Source organism: Colias eurytheme, chromosome 14 (assembly GCF_061535395.1).
Source record: "Colias eurytheme isolate Ceu_HAF_F1 chromosome 14, ilColEury1 Martin Lab GWU primary, whole genome shotgun sequence".
Lineage (NCBI taxonomy): Eukaryota > Metazoa > Arthropoda > Insecta > Lepidoptera > Pieridae > Colias > Colias eurytheme.
The window spans coordinates 6,178,866-6,200,652 of record NC_142993.1 but is presented as its reverse complement, the minus strand read 5'-3'; the positions used below and the strand labels follow the sequence as shown (position 1 = coordinate 6,200,652).

General features: G+C 30.4%; 1 protein-coding gene across 1 annotated transcript; it reads left to right on the top strand.

The window, feature by feature from the left end:
• Positions 1–1,172: 1,172 nt before the first annotated feature.
• LOC149902923 (uncharacterized) lies at positions 1,173–21,463 on the top strand. Its single transcript, XM_090109267.1, has 12 exons — positions 1,173–1,288; positions 1,368–1,411; positions 9,128–9,186; positions 15,732–15,819; positions 16,690–16,794; positions 17,006–17,142; positions 17,653–17,856; positions 18,361–18,672; positions 19,111–19,201; positions 20,037–20,137; positions 20,570–20,638; positions 21,230–21,463. The coding sequence occupies exons 3-12, from the start codon at positions 9,133–9,135 to the stop codon at positions 21,326–21,328; spliced, it is 1,260 nt and encodes a 419-aa protein (XP_089965393.1). The 5' UTR covers positions 1,173–1,288; positions 1,368–1,411; positions 9,128–9,132; the 3' UTR covers positions 21,329–21,463.
• Positions 21,464–21,787: the final 324 nt, after the last annotated feature.

Genomic DNA, 21,787 nt, shown 5'->3' with positions numbered 1-21,787 from the left:
AAATGAAGCCTCTAAAAGCTGTACTAAAGCGTTAAACCTATAGCATAGTGAATATGCAATTGGTATGAATTTATGATAAAATATTCTCAACATTGCACGCAAAAACACACTTAACGTTAAATAGATACAGTATTTGAAATTATTTTCAAATAATTTCAAATACATGCAGTTGCTATGTGATAGTGTTAATTTAATTATCTTTATAAATCTTATTGCTAATTATTTTCTGAAGAGGTTTTATAAATTTACTTAATAATGGATATAGTCATAGAGAATAATATCGCAAAGAACAATATAAACGTAAAAAATATAGTCAATTATTTAAGCTTAAGAACGTAGTTTCAAACAATTAAAAATAACAACGCAATTAGATAATTATTTAGTAACGAGTAAGAGAAAAAACTTTGAAACTGCTTAAACAGAAAGACCGCTTTTTGTAAGAAAACTACTAACTGCTACTAACTACACGTCAAATAAAACATTTCCAAGAACTTGTACCGTATTTCGCAAAAGGCAGATGCTGGTATATGCTTTGAAATAAAACTTGAGTACTTTTAAAAGAGATATAACGTTCCTATTTATTTCATCAGATACTACTTTCTTTTAAATACGTAGTATAGAAATAGATTGTAAATTTACGATTTCTAACTTCCATACTTAGAATCTTTTACGCTTAAATTATTATTTGAAAACACAATGAAACATAATACATATATAAAAAATTGAATTTAAAAAGTGTTATTTATTTTATTTTTGTTTGTCTTAAAATCTTCCCTAAAAGTAATGTGTGATATTACGCAACGTATTAATCTCTCATGTTTTAATCTCCGCGCGACATTCGGGTTTTTCCTACAACCAAAAGTCGATAATAAAATATGTGAATTAAAAATTATGTTTATAATAACGTAACTTTTATCACGGTTTTTTATTTTCGCAAAAGATAACAAAACTTATAGTATTATTATTTCTTCTATACAAATTTTCGTAATTAGCGCAAGAAATAATTGATAAAAGTTGTTCAAAATGACTACTTCATAAGTACTTTTACCATGTTACCCTAACTACTCTATGCCGTGGAATGTAGCGACATTTTTTCGTGAACATTCTTTCCATTTTTCCTTGATTGTTTTATCAGTTTCCAAATATATAAACGTTAAATTTGGTGCGTATGAGCAAACTCACCGGTTGATCGAAACCCAGCACATAGTGAATGGTCCACAGTGGTAGTACCAGTATTATATTAACTGTGGTAGTACCATTATTAGAGCCTTCATAAGCGCACGCGCAGGTGGTTAACCAATTTATCGTAAATAACAGGTTTTTGAATATTGTCTAATTGAGTTTTAAAGTGACAATTTTTTGTCCAGGTATCGAATGCGGTTTAGTGTTGAATAAAGTGTTTATTGATTTGGTAAGATTTTTTTAAATTATTTACTTATTATAATATTATGTTAATTGTACTGCGCTATTATGACAGTTTTTAGTAACGTTTTATTATTGAATGCATTTAAGATTTAATACAATTAAAAGTATTTTTCTTAGACAAGACCACCTTTAACAATTTGATGTCGAACAATAAAACTATTGATATCCCCTAATAGCAAAGTATAACGAATTGACATCCAATAGCAATTTATAGCGCAATCTGAAAAAATATCAAACGCAAGGATAACGAACCCCAAACAAAGGACTTCAATTTAAGCAACATGCGAAATAATTACACGTTATTTCATCCAATAATGTTCAATAAGGAGATATAACACAAGCATTGTTATTGCATTCCCATGTCACTATTGTTGCTAGAAACAATGGCTCGAATTGAAATGGGGAACGACGGTATTAACATTAGGACGGTTAATAATCAACGATTGATGGGCAAATTGCTTTATCCTTAATCTGCTGAATGTAAATAAAGAATTGGGGATTAAATGGTTTAGTCGGTTATTAATTCTGTGTTGTTTAACTTACTATGGGTAAAAGGTTTATTTCTGATAGTTTATGGGTAAATGGAAGTAATTTTAACGGATGAAGTTTAGTAAGGGTGGTTTGAACAGGAAAAGCCATAATTTGTAGTAACGTATGTTTGATTTCTAATTAAAAGTAAATAATAGTGAATTAAGGTATCGAAATTATTGATTGAAGTTAATAAATATGTATCGAAATTGGAATATGAAATCTGCGGAAGCTGTTATTAATGTGTGAAGTGAAAGTTACTAAATGTATATTTATTTTTAGTTACTTGGTACCTACTATTCAACTATATTACAGGTGTATATATAGCACAAACATACCAGATAGACAAGGTAGAGTCTCCACAGGTTCTATTTGAAAAAGTTCAGGCATTTATCAAAGAGAAAATGGCTGACGTAAGTGGCAAAAAAGAAGAATAATGTTGAAGGGATTACCTTAGGCCTCAATTATCATTGTAAATAACGGAACTATGTAGTACGATTTTATTTTCCAATAAATACAAAGCAATTTACAATTTAAATACAACTATTTATAATATACTGCTTTATAAACCTTGTTTATTAATGCTTTAATATTATATGTATCTATTATACAACCCTTATATTTCATGGAAATAATTTAAATTATCTTTATCATTGACGTCAACATATACTTTGTAATTATTATTTATTACATTACGCATATTTTTTTATTAAGCAAAGCTATTCACTTCCTTTTAAATCTGTTTAATTGTGACTTTATTGACAACCACTTTTAAGTAGCGACTCTTTTGACAAAGTAATTCTATGTTGGTCACCATTTCCTTTTGCCAAACCATCGTTTTCATATTTCTATAAACTTTTCCTGATCATAAATAGTAATTTATCATTGTTTACGTCTTGAGATCATACTCATCATTAGGAAAATTTACAAAATTGCGAAAGATGTTTAATTTTTAAAACAATTTTCTCATAACTCTAGCTTTAACTTAAACTTTAATTTATTCATATTTACTCATTTTTAAAGCGCTTTTGTCTCAGTTAAAAGCCCTAACTTTGAAAAATCTTTTTCTAATAAAGATAAATCTACTAATTCAATAATTCTATTAAAATGTTTATTTAAAATTTTCTTGAAAATTACAATAAACCCGAGGGGAAATCAAAAGGTCTGCCCTTGAAAGGTATTTTATAGGTCATCTATTAAAAATGTACCGTTTCGACCTTCCCAGTGACGTCATATATAGTAAAAAATAAAGACGTCACAGATCAATCCTGTAAGTAATTGCCTTCTCAATCTTAAAAAGGCAAGAGGTTGACATAGTACAAATTACATACCTTAAATATCAGAAGACCCTTCCGAAGCTTTCTCTTAAATAAATTTTCCCTTGTCCCTAGAGTCGATTTTTACCTGACGGCAATTCCTTAAAAAGATACTCTTATTAATATTATGTTAACAATACGAAGATTGATGTTTAACTTTGCTCAGATTCTTTAATAATATATTATTTCCAGAGTATTTTAATAATGGGTATTATTACGTTCTATAGAAGTTTAATCGTTTATGTTTGATAGATTTGATCGTAATTATCCATCTCGGTATTAGTATATTAGTCTTTTGATTTAAATAAAGTATTTTTTATACCATTTAGGTTAGAGATTTAAAAAATAGTCTAGATTTTTGTTAATGTGTGTTTCTGTAATGCATAATGATATTAATTAAAGAACGTACCTACCTAAAATGTTAGCCCTCTGTTTTGATTATATTACAGTTTATAAAGAGAAACAGAATGTATTAACTAATTATTTAACGTTTTCATTTTACTTAAGTAGGTACTAGATAACTCAAATGGGGTATTGTTTGGATTCATAGTGTAAAACTGCAAGCTAAATAATCTTTTTGTCTCTAACATAAGACAAGCTGACAAGAAATACTGCTTATAAATTGTATACAGTTAAAGTCAATAATGTTAACAAAATTTCGAGTATAATGTCTGCCATAAAAAAATAAAGATAAAATGTTTTTTCAGTACTAATATTACATCATCGCTAAACTACACTTTAATGTATTTGATTAAACTCAATGATTTGAAGAAAAGTTTGACTTTGAGTCGGTAAATATATTGATTTTCGTGTGTTTGTCCATATTAGCACATAGACAAACGGAACCGCATCACGGCTATTTAAATTAAATATTACTTTTGGTTATTCAAGTTGTTAGTTTTCGTGTGTGCTTCGTGCGTCATGTTACGTTTTTATAATCATTTGAACATAATACCAATTATATTTGAAAATAACATTTCATAATATTGTTTTCTAAATTCTGAGTATTTTTATTTGAAAACGGTTAATGCAATTATTTATAAATGTGGGAATAACCTGCGCTTTTTACTCTACCGTTGTATGATGGCTATAATCAACATTCAATAAAAATTAATAAATAAAAAAAAAATTATATTATGCTTAAACTAGCAATTTTAGACATAACTAGTTCATTTGACAATTAAATATACTAGGATTAAATAATATACCTAATAAAAAAATTCTTCTTCTTAGGTATATTATTCTACCGCTTCGAGCACCTTTATATAATATTGCCTCACAAAAAATTCATATTGCAATCCATGCAAATTTACCCAATAAATCAAATATTTTATTTCTGAACGCATACGTATCCTTCATAAATTGTAAACAAACAATAGATACAATCATTTTTATTTAATGAAATGAATGTCTGCTTTTTTACAATTTTTATAAGATGAATTATTTATTGCTTCTGGTATCATTGTAATCTTGTACAATTATATCGGAATGTTCTCTTAATTACACGAGGCAAATAATTAAAACAATTAACTAAGAGACGTCGAAAAATTGCAAATGAACGATTTAATAAGTAATCCTTCAGAAACCATTAAATACATTTTGTGCTTTTTTATAACTTCTGTTGAAAATACCCAAAAATAAAACGTTAAATATTTAAGACACAATTCCTTGCTGTCTAAAATAATTAAAACAAAAATTTTACTTTTTCTTATAAACTTCATCTCGAAAGGATCTTTTAAAAACATCCTACATTTCTCTACCTCCATGCGTCTAAATAAAAGCGTGTGTGCCGAGCACACGTGTCACAAGTGAAACTTCTTTGGCAAGATTCAAAGATACCAAAATCGTCGCCTTACTCCATGACGTGACGGTATTGCCATGACGCGATCTTGAAATTTTATTCTCAAGGCGCCTAAAGAAGTCACTTCAAAGACTTTAGTCTCAGTTATAAACAACAAAAAAATAAGACTACTAACACACAATGTTAATTCGCAAAATTCTATATTATCTATGCGTCATAATAGCAAAAAAAACCTAGCACACTAACACACTATTAACCTTAATATTAACATTTAAAATCTCGAATTTCCCTCTATTCCACGACGCAATGACCCTTGACCCCACACAAGACTCAATTCAGAAATCATATGACTTTTACTATTCATATTGCGGCTAACGTAATAACGTCTGTTAGAAGCATTTTCATTTTTAAATCAAGTCCCGCTTTAAACTATTACTTTTAACGTTGTTGCCACTAAAAAGGAATGACTCTTTTATAAAACTCTAATCATCGTAAAAGATATTATGAGAATGAATAGGGATATTAATTTAATTCACATTAAGGTTTAGAGCCAGATAGATGTACTTTCTTCACGTTATTTATAACTAAAAACAATCTTACATTTTACTATTATAATCTTACTATATACGAAACATATTATAATAAGGATATTTTGTGAGCAACGTCGTGTGCCAAAGCAAGTTTTATTTACATAAAAGAAGATCAAAAGCTATAGGTGGTGGCTGGTGACTTAGTTATGTGATAAATGATGAAATTATCACTATTATATCAATTTTCTATCTGATATTTTAAGTGTAGAGCAAAATACTACATAATCGAAACTAGATATAAAAATTACTGTAAATTGTAATACCTAATTTCTAAATGCCCAACTATCATACTTAATAATGCATTTAATGTGGGCATAAAACTTTACATAGATTATTTCTAAAATCAAATTAGCACCTACTGTAATAACGTTCTTATCTATTCAGTTATGAAGTTTAACTTATGTACATAATTCTAATAATTTAACTGCATTGACTACAAGAATAATTCTACTAATTATTCAAACAAAAAATCAAACATATTCAAAATTCTAAAATCCTTTAGATTTCATACCACATTAAATCAGTTTTGGAAAAAAATTAAGACGCATAATTTAGCGTCAAAAACCGCCGCAATTTTATGTTTTTACTAATAAGTGTTATTTTGACAAAAACAGTATGTATACCTAACTTTTGTAATAAGAAGGAATCTTACAACACAACTCGTGCTATACTCATAACTCTAAGACTTACAGAGCGTGCAAAAGAAATCATAATATGTACCTACATATTATAACATGTACATAAGTATATCACACTCAAAACATAGCCCTACTTCTACATAACTAGATCTTACAGCAATTGCGTGCTAATATTTTTGAAGTATGACGGAGTGAAAGTACTCTGTCGTCACTACGGTGATTGCAAGTGCAGGCGGATGCTGTGTTGTTGTTGTAATGTTCTGGCCTTGTTGTATCCGCGCGTAACCGTCATTTATTATTTTTTTACGCACGAAGACGGTCGGTCACGTGTACTACGCAATATAATGATTTGAATTGTATAAAATATTTGGTCACTGATTGCATTTTGATTCGATATTACCTGGCTGTTACGAATTTTGAGTTACAGTCCGTTTATAAGTATAGTTTAAACTTCATGTTACAATGATGATTCTAATTGATAATTGATGAACATGATTCTAAATATTTCATATTTTTAATTTAATTATTAATGCTTTAAACATAATTAATGTTGGTTACACTCATTTAATCACTGTTATTTTCCTTACTATTAATCCATTTCTACATTTATTCGCTGACGATTCCAATAACAGCATTCATGATTATGACCAATAACAATATGAATATAACATTAATAGTTATCATAATATATTATAATCCTTTATTAATTTAGAATTAGATATCAAGTCCATAGATTTCCGTGTGTCGTGTCATTGTCATTCTCATTAAGAAAGAGTTGCTCGTGCCGCAGATCTACATTCTCATATAATAAATATTCTACATGCAATAAGGAATCCTAGATGAAATGAACACAAGAATTAAGCATGGGATACATAGTTGTTGAAGTTATAGTATTTATTTTGGTGGCAGTTTTAGGTACTAGTGGCAAAATATAACTGCCACTATAGTCTCCTAAGAAGCAAGTGCATAGTACGAAAATATATTTATTTGGAATTTTCTCTCGATTTATTCTTATTATAATTTTATCCTCTGACAACTAATAAGATTTTAAGTAGAGGATAATAAGCAGATAAACAAAGGAAAATCTACTTCGATTGGACTCAGCTTATGTATTTAGATCGCATTTACATCAAGGATGGATTTTAAATTCTTCTACAATCCGCTACAATGCGCTGTATTATTTGTCAAAGAAATGGTATTTGCTCCACACTGAGGACCGATTTTTTAATCCTAGGAAAATACTTATTCGTCCAATAAAGTATAACACGTTAATATACAAATTACATCTGTAAAATGCCTAAAGACACGAATTAGCACATTTTTGAAATGCTTGTATAATACGACATTCAGCGATCAAACTTTAACCAAAGATTGAAAAACCAGCCCTTAAATGTATGAACTATTTAAGAATTCTAGTTCCGTGCATGAACAGAATCCCTTTGCGTTTATCAACTGTACTTTAGTAGTCAGATCACATCGATTCAAAGTTACGATGCGAGAGGCATAATTGTTAATTTAGTGAAATATATTCCGAAGTTATCACGCGTAGACTACACACGGGGATATGTTGAACATGACTCATAGTATTTTGATCTAAAATTGCTTATACTAGACCAGTCAAGCTGTCTGATTGAATCAAAACATCGTAGGTATAAAGATAACAAAACGTACATATTTATGTACGTTTTGTTTTGTTAAATAAATAAAAGGGGTGTTTCTTTTTAAGCTTTTGTTCTTATTTCCTTTACTTAGCTATTTTTGTCTAAGTGTCTGTCGGATTTGGTTCATAAGTCAGTCTGTTATAAGTTTTAGAATATTTGTATAAAGTTTTAAATTCTTAAAAATAATTTTATCACGAATAAAAGATCTTCGGGGAAAATAACCAACACAATGAATAATATTCTAAGGCCTTTGAGTAAAATTATATTCGCTTAATAGTAATTTGTTTATTATCCTTCAAACGGTAAAGAGTACGAAAGAAAGCTTTGTACTAAAATATTAAAATGTTTCGTTGTCTATTTATCATCAAATAATCAAAAAAATGAATCGTCTGTTTTTACAGTAAACATAACAGTTTGTTAATTAAAATCGAAAATACAAGTAAGCTACTTGGCAATCTATGAGGTGATCTGTGTTTACTCCGGCTTCCTTCCTAAAAAGATGAACCGATTTTAGCGCTGTTTTCACCAGTAATATGATTAACAACAACAAGAACATTTACTTCTTACGCAATAGCGAGCGCAGTTAGTGTCACTAAACTCTATGGAACTTATAGCGTAAGGTGATGGAAATACCGCACTTGGTAAATGTACAAAGTACTAATAGCATTGGTTTATTGCGTACAGTATCGCAAGTTAGATTGCATCGTGTATAATCCAATCATCGTCGCTTTGATATCGACCGACTTCCGCTAATATTGTCGGAGGATAATCAAATTGCGTTTGTTGCTTCAGGTGGACTGGAATCTATGGATTGTATACAATTATCCTTTCATAATACACAACTATATTACGCCTATTATTGCAAAACTGTCCTGTGTATTTTGAATTTTGATGTCCTATGTGATCAAATTAAGTATAGGAGTGTGGCGGCTAGATGTATCGTCATAGCTGTCAATTTAACCAATAAATTATATTAGTTACGTGATAACATTTTTATTTAAATTTGTCAATTGTAGAGTCACGCAAAATACGGATTAAATACCTAGTTTGCAAATAAACTACTTCATACCATAGCCGATTAGGTACTTTAAATATTGTTTATTTTTAGGAAAGCTTTTACATATATGTACATTTCTTTTAATTTAATTATTTATCTCTTCTGTTTCAGATAACATGACGAGTCCAACCATTATTGTATTGGCTGTATTAGTATCACATGCATACTCGGTAAGTTTATGTATAAACTAATAATATAGGGCATTGCGACATTAGATAATGAAATGAGCATTATAAAACTAGGGTTCATATCATGAAAATGTATCTAAAATGCATAAATTTACTTTTAAATATCTAAATATAAAATAATGTATAAGAAATTGCCTAAATAAATATAAAATTTAACCGTTACGTAGGTGACAAAGTGCGATAAAAAATATTTTAGCAAAGGGATTTTTTTGTTTTGGAGTCAGCTCAAATTAGGTCACGCTCCCACCGGAATAGATACTATACAACCCTTAGCAAATATCGGTAGAAAATATATTATACTATATCTATACTATATAGTATATATTATTACAACACAGTGTGTTATCGCTTTCCATTTTGAAGGGACCGGAGACACCGTGACAAGACTACTCATTCGTTTCCCTCTTTAAGGGATGTGTTAAAATCATACACAGTTTGTATGCTACCTAAAAGTTTAGTCATGAGTTCTTTGAATTTTCATTACTTCCCTAGTGTTACTTAAAGTATATGAATAAGTAGCTCTTTCAATATTTTCACCAAAATGTAACCTTTTAAACGTCCAATTTCATAAACGTTTGACTTCAACATCTATGGGTATTTTTATTACGGCTTAGCAATAAAATCGTTAAACCATTTAGGACGGGTAATAAACTTTGCAACGATGTACATTTTTTTGTTCTATCCGGTAAAAGCTGAACAAATTGGAATATAGAACAGTTATATCGGCGCATACGTGACTGGATAATTGAAAAATAAAAACCAGATGTTGTTGCGACCACGCAAATAAACGAATCACACCCGGCGTCCGTTTGATTATATTTGCTGTGTATTGTTTTCAGTAAATCGCATGCTGGTATCTCTTCACATAATTTGTCATATAAACGGTCGTGTCTAGGACAGTTTGTTAATGGAAAATTGTCGTTAGAGGTCGCAATGCAATTAATGTTGGAGATATATTTCTGTATATATTTTCGAGTTAATATCGTGTACACTGTGTGTAATAGACGTAATGATAACATTCAATATTGTTTTGAATTATTGATATTTCTAAAATTGTAAGACTACCTGTCAGCGTCAAAAATAATGTTTTAGCAGAGAACAGCTGCTTCGTAGAAATTTAATTTAAGTTTGTAAAGGCTCTTTTGATCAATAAAACAGCAAAGCAATTATCAAACAATATCACTAATATAGGTTCACTTAAATTTATTTCAAATGAGTGAAAACGATCTTGAAACATACCTAATACCTATGCATTTGGATTGAAAGTGTGCTTCATATACTAAGCTATAAAACGAGCAATTAGATGAAGTATTTTAGAATAATTACTAGAATTACACCCTTTGTCAAACAGGGGCACGTAAGAGCAATGAATTTTTCAAAACTGATTGCAGTAATAACCGTAATGGGTATAATAATGGCCTAAGATTGTTACTAAAGTTGAAAGTTCAATGACTTTGTAATCTTGTTACATACTTGTTAGAAGGTCAATGAATAGTTTCACAGTTATAAAGGCTATTAAATACTTAATATTATAAAGCTGAAGAGTTTGTTTGTTTGTTTCAGCGCGCTAAGATCAGGGGTTGATTTGAAAAATTCTTTCGGTGTTAGATAGCCCATTTATCGAGGAAGGCAGGAGCGGCGACACGCGGGAGAAACCGCGGGACGCAGCTAGTTATTGAATTACTGTGTAATATTCCTCAAACAAACGCCACCTGCCTTGATTCATAAATTGATTATGTTTATCTCCCTTTTAATTGACATTAATCATCAATTGTCTTTTAAATAAACAATGAACAATCTTACGTTAAACGTTATCTCTAAGAGTTCGCATATTAAGATTATTTAAGTACAAGGTCACGAGGGGTGTATTGTACTATAATTAAATGATTGATTAAAAATATTGTCATTACATGATAACTTTCGATATAATTTAATAAATAGGCATATAAAATAAAAGTCAGTATTTAATAATTCATTAAAATCTATTGGATGAATTGGTAATGGTAAAAAAATAAAAACATAAACTAAGTCCAAAGACTCTCAGCATTTAGAGATCATTAAAAATATTAACAAAAAACATCTGCTTTGTCTTTGTCAGATTTAATCTACCTTAATACAGTTTGAAACAATATTTCAGCTGCGAATCGAAACAAAACGAGCATTCGGCTATTTCAAAGCACACCGTTTGCTCTGGAAATTAAACTTTTCTCTATAGAAACTTTAGTAAGCCGTAAATAGTATTAACAAAAGACGACTGCAGCGTGCACCGCCTCAAGAATTATCGCGGGGTATATACCATTTTAATGGGTCATTCGCGTGTCTAAACAAAATAAATGTACACGCCGCGATTATCCGTTTCGGTACGTTTTTTCCTTACATATTCTCTGTGCAATATCCCCGGTTCTTATTATAGTGTGTAATTGTCTGTGAATAGGTCATGGTAATGGGCAAACTTAATAACGTGATTTTGCTTGTGATACCTATTATTATAATGGTCTGGTGTGGAAATATCTATTGTTCTTTAATGTATGTAGGTGACAAATAAACGATGTTTACATCGTGAAATATTAAATATAAAAAAGAGCGAAGAAAAGATGAAGAGGTCAAATAAATGTAAAAGAAACAACGGAAGTAAATGAATTGTGCTAAAAATCTTGTTTTTCATAGTTTTGTATTTACGGATAAGAGATCACTTACCTCTGTGTTAACAAGAAATATTAATTTCAAGAAATTTTGTTTTCCCTTCAGCTAAGAAATTAAGAAATTTCTTAGTATCGTTCAGTTGGCCAAGATGGTTTTAATTAAGTCTGTTATGAATATAAATATTCAAAGAAAACGTTGTTTGTGTGAATATTGAATTCCTAATCACTTCTTCCTATTCCGAAACTTTTAGTTAACTCAAACATTTATTTATTTAATTAGACTTCTTCTAGAATTATTTAATTAATTTTCCACACATTGTTTTTGATTTAAATTAAACATTAAATTGTATAAATACAAATGTTGTTTAACTTGTAGAATATAAAAGAATTATATCTTGATAAATGCATTTGAATTTATTTTATTTTATGTGATTCTTGTCTAATGTCTAGCCATTATACACCTTTATTTTAGAGACCGCTTTGTTTAAACTAATGGCTACAGTATTTCATCTCGAGTACTTTGCTCCTAGAATAATTTTAGGTCTTTAAACTAATTTATGCCCTTATCTCTGGATTAAGCTAGAATTGCACAGATGAAATGAACTTTTATAGTAAATTTTAACGTTTAGTTAGCATAATTAATTTTTTATGATTTGATTTTATGCAAAATATTAATTTAAACATATTTTCATTTAATTAAATGAATAAAAAGGTTGCCTGAAAGAAATCGCTTCTTAGCGATAAGGCCAAATTGTACTATATTTATATAGTTATCTTTGTTATTGCTCTATGTGCATACAATAAAGTGTTTTTTATAAATATACAGGGTGTCCCACTGATGGTATATTAAGCTCAAAGGAGGTTATAATTTTACTTACGCTGAGTACCTACGTAAACGCAGTTTTTTTTCAAATAGATGAATTCTTAAAACTCTATGTGTACAGTGTACACCCCTAACAAGCAACCCGCCCAGCTTTGCTACCTGCACGTGATCTATCGTTTAAGATTATGTTTTCATAGACAAAATGCTCACATTAGTGAAGCGGTATATGCCGTCTGCGCGAAGGTAGAGAAGAAAACATGAATTTTCAGAATAGATAATAGATAATTTAAAGAAGGTAGGTATATAATACGAAAATAATATTGTGAATGGAAAAATATGTGTAAGATATTATGAATACAAGAAGTACCTACTTCCTTATTATAACAGGTTGTAATGGAAATGTAATAATTTAATTACGTGTTTTGAATTAATAGGAATGTTATTTACGTATGCAGTAGGTAGGTACGTACTGAGTATCATGATATTAATTCATATTCTAACCTTGTTTTTATCTAGAATTAAAATTTCAATTAAAATTATTCTACCTAATAAAATTTTGAAATGTAGGTAGTAAAGATTATTATGGTTGAAAAACTATACATAGATAGATAGATAAAAAATAGATTTTGTATTTGTAGGACACAACTCTAATGAAACACAATCAGCAAAGATGAAAGAAATCGATCAAAATCTTTATATCACTTTTAAACATTTAACACGTTGGAATACAAATCTAGAAATAAAAAGTAACTAAAATAATAATTCGTAACACGATAGAGTCAGCGTGAATCTCTACATATCTGAATATAGTCCTAAAAAGAAAAAAATCATGCAAGATAGAGAATAGAATATGTTATATATAGTGTTATATGTCTTAGTTGTGGTTGTGGTCGTTATTGGTCGTTGTTGCTGACCGTCAAAAGGTACGACTTGATAATTCTCAATACTAAGATCGATCGCGCCTTATTGTATTCTAATGTGGAAAATACCAATGTAAATCGATAGGTAACTCAAGAATATTAACTCTACAGTCCAGCTACGTATAAATCTAGGTGTAAAAATTATGATATCTGATACCTATTCATGTTATTTTATTAAGAAATAACTTTCCATCCACGCCTTCGCCAACTTTATCTCAAACCAAATAAACTATATAGGTACTAAAACCTGCCTGAAGTATCACTATACATATATCTATTAAAAAAAACTCATCAAAATCTGTTGAGTAATTTTAAAGATTTAAGCATAAAGACACAGACAGACAGCTCAAAGCGACTTCTGTGACCATGAATATACTTTATAGTATTTATATACATTCGATGTTTGTAAATCGTTTAGCAAGTAGAGTTTGATTTTGAACTGTTTGATCTAAGTTAAACTAAAACTTAATTGCCCAATGAAGCCCAATGTGCTTAGCATCACAAGATGGATTCATTTAAGTTATCAAGTCAGATGACTTAGAAGTAGCTTAATTGCATCATGTCTCTGGAAATGTGCTGACTAAACTTAGCCTAAACATATACTAAAAGTTCAGTTAGCGCATACAAATTATTATAAAATATTTAGTTTTTGGAAAATAAATACATTTCGATAGGCTTTAAACATGATTTTATTAATTCTTATATATAAAAATGAATCGCAAAATGTGTTGGTAAGCGCATAACTCAAGAACGGCTGAACCGATTTCGATAATTCTTTTTTTATTATATTCCTTGAAGTACGAGGATGGTTTTTATGTAGAGAAAACGTTAATATGTACCACGGGCGAAGCCGGGGCGGACCGCTAGTCTTATATATAAAAATGAATCGCAAAATGTGTTGGTAAGCGCATAACTCGAGAACGGCTGAACCGATTTCGATAATTCTTTTTTTATTATATTCCTTGAAGTACGAGGATGGTTCTTATGTAGAGGAAACGTAAATATGTACCACGGGCGAAGCCGGGGCGGACCGCTAGTCTTATATATAAAAATGAATCGCAAAATGTGTTGGTAAGCGCATAACTCGAGAACGGCTGAACCGATTTCGATAATTTTTTTTTATTATATTCCTTGAAGTATGAGGATGGTTCTTATGTAGAGAAAACGTAAATATTATGTACCACGAGCGAAGCCGGGGCGGACCGCTAGTACTGTATAGATAGGCATATGAATTTAAACGACATGTTTTTCTTTGTGTTGTTGTTCAGTTCGTTTCTTTACAATTGAATATGGTTTAATCTCTCTTTGTTTTATTCAAAACCGCAATTTTTGTTCCATTTATGCTTACGTGTAGATATCATTATACGTATTTTATAAAAAAATATATACGGTAGATTTTGTCCATAACTAATTAATTATCACTAAATTAATTTATTTGCAATGATTTGTTATGTAACATTGTTAGCACTTACATACTAAATAATATATCAAAAGATACACAAAATCCCAGCCAATACACAACTGCTTTTGTCATATTTTACCATTCAAATTTATTCTAGGCTCAAAATATAGGTTCGGCTGTGCTTTACATACAAAGTCATTCGCGTTCACTGAGACATGCATAATTTATCTGCTTGGTGTCAGTGCAGTAACTTCCTTATGTCGTTCAGAGCAGTAGTTCCAGAAAATTCCAATAGTTTTTGAGTTAAGTACCCCGAAGTTTTTAATCTGTTTCTTTGAGTAACGGAACGGCACTGAATGTTTTATTACTAAGCTAAAACTCGAGCACGTCACGACATTTTCTCAATCTCGTGTCACCTTGTTTATGAAGGGTTTTGTAATATAAATCTTGGAAGTTATTAGCCCGTTTTCCTTTTTACGATTCGTCTGACATGATTGCGTTTGTACAGCTACAATTATAATTAATTGAAAATCAGCTTAATTAATCAGAAAAATATTTTTATGTACAGAATTTTGTATAAACGAAAGACTTTGTAATAAGATTCTTTACATTTCCTATGTATAAAACGCAAGGCAAAGATTTCGTTTATCTTTGGTGTGCAATTCAAAGCTTAATTAGTTAATATATGCAGCAGTAATGTTCGTAATGTATAATTAACAGGTGATTTTCTTTGTTCCCAGGCTCCACAATTTATATCGTTTCAAGATGGAAAGTTGGGAGTCAACTTCGGCGGTTACCACGCTGGCATCGGAATTGGTGGGCTTTTAGGTGAGCGACTATTACTAAAATTATCTATGTAATTTTAGAAGTAAGTTTGGGTATCAATTAATGGTTATAAAATAATTAAATAGTCAGCGATGATGACGTTAAATGTTATGCTATCAAAATTATGTCACATTTAAGTACGAACATGAATGATAATATTCCACTTGCACACGACTAAGGAAGGGCTGAAAGCTGCTTTCTTGGAAATCAAATGTTTCTTCGAAACATGTGTTCCAAGAGTTAATTTTTATTTTTCCTGCCGTGTTTTGTTTATATTACGTAAAACAACATTTGATGTTGTACTCTGTTTCTTCTTTGCACAACACATCAACACAGATTTATTACAAACTTGTGCAATTACACGCTATTATTAAGATGACGATATCTATTTCTTCACGAACGTGGTATGAAGTTTCATCAGTATCACATTTAACATACATTTATAGACTATTATGTTCTTAACTAAATTCTAAAGTAGTACAGAAGTCAATTCATATAATTGAGAAATTATCTAGTTCGTAGGTATCATCTTGTTTAAAATATTAATTTATGTAAATGATTTATAATAGTTTATCTGGGTTTAGCAACTTTGAACTGGTGAAAATTGCTGTTTGCTTACAAAAGCAAACATTACTAACATTATGAGCAGGATTTGTTTGATTGCCCAAGTGTTTAAAACTATTTTTAAAGGAAAAGCTCAAAAACGACATTGATGTTTCTTTTCGTTATTCCACTAGCACTAATGTATAATATTCGTTCATGAATAATATTAATATTCTTTAACTAATCCCAAAACAACATTTATAGTAATAGCTAGCCTGTTAATATTAATAAAAATTAGTGATTCTTAATTTGAGTATATGTTTTTTACAGCCAATGGAACACGTGGAGGTCTGTTTGCAGAGGCTGGTACACCAACAGGACAGTTTGCAACTGCTGGCCTTGGCGGAACTGTTAATCAAAATGGAATAGCATCAGGTAAACATAAGGTTATTGCTATCGAAACACAAAATATGGTGCCATAATCATCAGTGACGCGTTGTTAAATATATCATTAAACACCAATGTGGTAATTACTTAACCAAAAAAAATCTAAAGATGTGATGGTACCTGAATATCCATTTAAATGCTAAAAATAAACAAATAAAGTCGTGTAGGGTTTTATTTATACTTACATATCTTATTAAAGGTGGACTTTTCGCCGGAGCAACGGCGGGCGGTAACTATCACGCATCAGCTGGTCTATCTGGAACCAGCGCCGGTAACAAAATTGGAAGTGGCTTTGCACAAGCGCAAGCTGGAAACGTCGTTTCAACCAGCGCCCTGGTAGGTGAATCTCTAAGCGAGAGGATAAAGCGAAGGAAGGAAGAAAAACAAAAGCGAAAGAAAACCGAAAAAGCATTGAAGGCCAAAAATTTCACTGCATAATTCCATGTTGTTATTGTATCCTCGTTTTTACAATTGTGTTAACAGTACTCGATTATATGTTATAAGTTTAATTGTACAATAAATTGTTATTAAACAGAAATGTCATTTACTAATATTAATTTAGTTATCAGACTAGACGCTAACCATGCGTACGATACGAGTAAAGGTAAAATTTACATATTAGCATGGGTATAATTATTTATTACTGAATGTGAATGAACTGTTATATATAAATGCACAAAGGAATGAAAGCATTAGCAAGCAACACCGTTCAAAATAGAATGTTCTCATTGTGCTTTGGCTGATGTTATGATGGGCCCAATTTCGCTATCCCCATTGTTTTTGTTTTGCACGTAACATTTAGGAGTTACTTTTTAAAAATTATAATACATATTTAAAAATTTACAGGGAGGCCAAACAGGTGATAAAGGATCAGCAGGATTTACGTATAGCGGTGTGAATAAACTAGAAGTAACACCTCTAAAAAGTGGTATTAACACCGAAGTTAATATTGAATCTGCAAATGAAGTACAACCACATGAAACATCAAATATTGAAATAACCAAGACAATAGTTAGGGAAGATGTTCAATCTCCTCATATAGTCAAAGAAGTGAGTAAAACATGGACACCGCAGTACCGTATAAATGCTGAAAATCAATTTAATCCGTTCCAAGATTTCTTTAGAAATATTTTTAGCTTTCCAATAGGATTGCCTCGAAACAATGGTTTCTCAAAGGTTTGTGTAAATATCGATACAGCACTTTGAAACCATCTACCACTACGTGTCTGTCGAACTAATAATACTATTTTTTGTTTTTCTAGCAATATGTTAACCTCGTCGTCATATTGTTTTTAACATAAATGTTATGTTTTATGTGTTATAATGATATAAGCTATTTCTTTTTTCTTGCAAGTACACTAATTAGCCATCAGTGAAACATGATGTAAAATAATGTTCCTTTTATGTTTGTAATAACTATTTAATGTTTTATTATTTTACGTGCAGCTTATTATGTGTCTTGTATGTGGATACATACAATGTGAAAGTATCTAACCATCATCAAAATCTATATTATAAAAATATCTATTCCTACAAACATTTAATTTCAAACAGGTGTACGTAGATTCTCAACCTCAAGTTTATGAAAAGCATATTGTGCATACACATTACAAGCCAAGAAGAGCTCATTTTCGTAAAACCGCTTTCCTCGGAGGCTATGTTGGTGGTCAGGGAGAGATTGTAGGACCAGCTCCCAGTGCTGTTGTACAAACTGAACAACATGCTGAGAGAAGGGTAGATGTCGGTGTTGAAGCCAACGCTGGAGCTCATGTAGACGGACATATCAATGGGGGAGGAGTAAGAAAAGTTTACACTAAGGAAGTCACTGTGAACAAAAATCCAACTTTCTTCCGTGACATTTTTGATGTAAGTTGTAAAGTATAAAAAATTCTTTTCAATATATTCGTTAATATAAATAAGCATTGAATCATTTGGAACACAATATTGAAGTGGCAAAATTATTCATTCATTAATTTGCAATTTATCATATTATACACGTCATGACTAATATTATAGATAACTTTTCAAATTGTATTTTCCAATAATAAACAACAGACTTAATTTTCATTCCTATATCGTATACAATTTGCATTATTCGTGGTTCATTCACCACGAAGTCGAGGTTGATTCCCTCTTGGCTGAATCCAAATAACTTACTTCAAACGAATAGTCGATAGGTTAAACGGTCCCGGCAATATGTCCCCATTTCTCACGGGATCTCGCTTCTCAACTATATGTAAATTGAGCTTTATATGAAGAATTTTAATATCACATATCTCTTCAACTGATATTTCTTGTTTACAGATTCCAATTTCTACTTTGAAAGCAGTCGGTAATTTCCTTGGGAACACGGCATCACGTACAAATATATCTGTACAAAAATCTGTACAAGCAGGTGCTTATTATTAAAAACTCAGTTAAATCTAAGAAAGAAGTTCAAGGAATATATACACATTTTAATGACTGTTAGAATAAGTTATAGTGGTAACTGAATGTAACTAAGGCTAGTATGTAATTTGCGTTAATTATACACGAAAATGGGATATTTTATAACGATGTGTGCTAATATCACACATAATATTACAGGTTTCTTATTTGCAAATTGTTTTGTACCTAAGTAATAATTATTCTTATGTTTTTCATATCAAATCTAATGAAATATAATTGTATCCTAAAAATGAAACAGCCACGATTAATATTTGCATTAAACTCAGTATTGGTAGCACACAATGACAATGTTTACGTTATTTTTTAAGTCTTTAATTAGATGCGACATACAAAAAAATTGTGTTTACCGCAAAGAAAACTGTCTTTGCCATCTTCCTCTTTTATGGTTTTGTTTTTTTTTGTGACCGTCGTAATTCTGCTCATGTTTTATTTAGAGTTTTATTAGGATTTCATGTTACGCCATCTTTTACGATGTGGTTTTTCTTATTTTCCACATACTGTTCTTGAGTAATTAGATGTTACGGAAGGAAATGTAAATGTAAAATCTGAGAGATAATGTACAATCTGTGAGATGGATTAATGGAATAAGCTATTACATATAATGTAGGATTAAATACTAATTAGTTGAAACCCCAAGAGTTTTTATTAAAGCATCTTATCATGCATGGTTGTAGGTAGTACTTTATCCATAACGCCGCCCAGGACGCGGTCGTGCGAATGAGTTCTTATAGTAATATCCACTATCTCACTTCTCTTTACTAATATTCTTTAATCCTCTACAGAATCTGAGCCGAAGCATGATTCATCGATATCTTCCTCTTCATCAGCTCATATTTCGGTAGACACACCGAGTGCATCATCTTTTATCGATGACATTTTCTCTGTAAGTTCATTCATAAAAAAAGACCTACATTTAACAAATCATTAACTCGAAGGTTCTGTGAAAGATGACTACTATAAAATTAATTATTAAAATTGGTACTGCATAAAATGCATTTAAAACCCTTCGCTATTCTATGGTTACCTATTATATCTAGTCCGTTAACGCTTTTAACTTTTAACGCTTTTCTTCGTATAATTTTGTATGAATTTTGTATTAAGTTTCTTTTAATTTTATTTATCATGCAGTAATGGGTGTTGGGATACATTGCTTACTCCTAATTTGACAGTATTACACCTGTATTATGAAGAAAGAAGCATAAATGGTAAGTCTTTCTAATAAAATTTTATCATCATAAAGTAAATTATGTTCAAATGGAAAAACTTTATTGATCAAAATACTCTTTTACCTTTATTAAAAGTTATATCTGTTTAGATTCCTATTAACACCCTCGGAGCAGTGAACAAATTCTTGGAAAACAATGTGGGCAGGAAAAATGTACAGGTAAGATAATTATATAAGCTACGATTCCGTATTTCGATTATATTACTGGGGCGATTTTTTAATCCTAAGTTAAAACTTATTCGTCGAATAACGTATTAAATACATCAAAAGTGTGGTTTATTCATGTATTGCCTTTTTGACATTTTACAGAGGATATTTTTATGTTTCTTGTGTAATACTTTAATTGACGGATAAATTAACCAAGGATTGAAAAATTGCCCCAATTCAATTCTTAGATTAGTCATTAGCCCAAATCTATTATATGCATATTATGTTGACATGAAGAAATTCTTAATACCTATAGTTTTTAATAAATAATTTAAATATAAATACTTGAGAGTAGTTGAAGCCCATGGCGACAATCGCGTGGTATCCAATGTGGTAACCGGCTACTAAGTAGCTTATGCGCTAATCCAGACTTTAATCTACTCTCTACCAAATTTCATCCAGATCCAATTTGATGATTTGTTTTTGCGTGAAAGAATAACAAAAATACATTTTAGCAAACATTAAGTTTTCAAAAGCAGTATCTACCGATATTCATAATTTTCTTTTATTTTACAATGATTTGAAAGATCCTTTCATTTATAGGTAGTACATGAAGAAGGTGTCCAATCAAGAGTAAGGCGAGTTCCACACGGTCGTAGAAGGTATCACCAGCAGGTCGTCGTTGAAGACAGCCCACAATAAATGATCTAGATGGAATAATTTAGCATTTAGTTAGAAATATTTACACCTGTAAATACGTAAACGCAATTTTAGTGATAGTTATAAAACTTAGATAAGGGTTTTTCGATAATCGATACGAATAAATGATTTTTATAATGTTTTTGTTTTATTTAATAGTTTTGTAATTAGTACCATTATTATAACTAATAAGTACCTCTCATTTAACCGAGTACCTACATGAACAATATATTTTAGCCTAATAGCTAATGAATACTATTGACTTGTTGATCTAGAGCTAAGAAATAAAGTAAAGCTAAACAATACTTCTTTATACATTTATATTAGGTACGCATTATCATCATCAGCTCATAATATGCGTTCCCACTGCTAGGACCCAAGCCTCCTATGAGGGTACAGGCCATAATCCACCACGCTGGCCAAGGTTGATAGATATCGTCATGTCGTCGAACTTTTTGATCC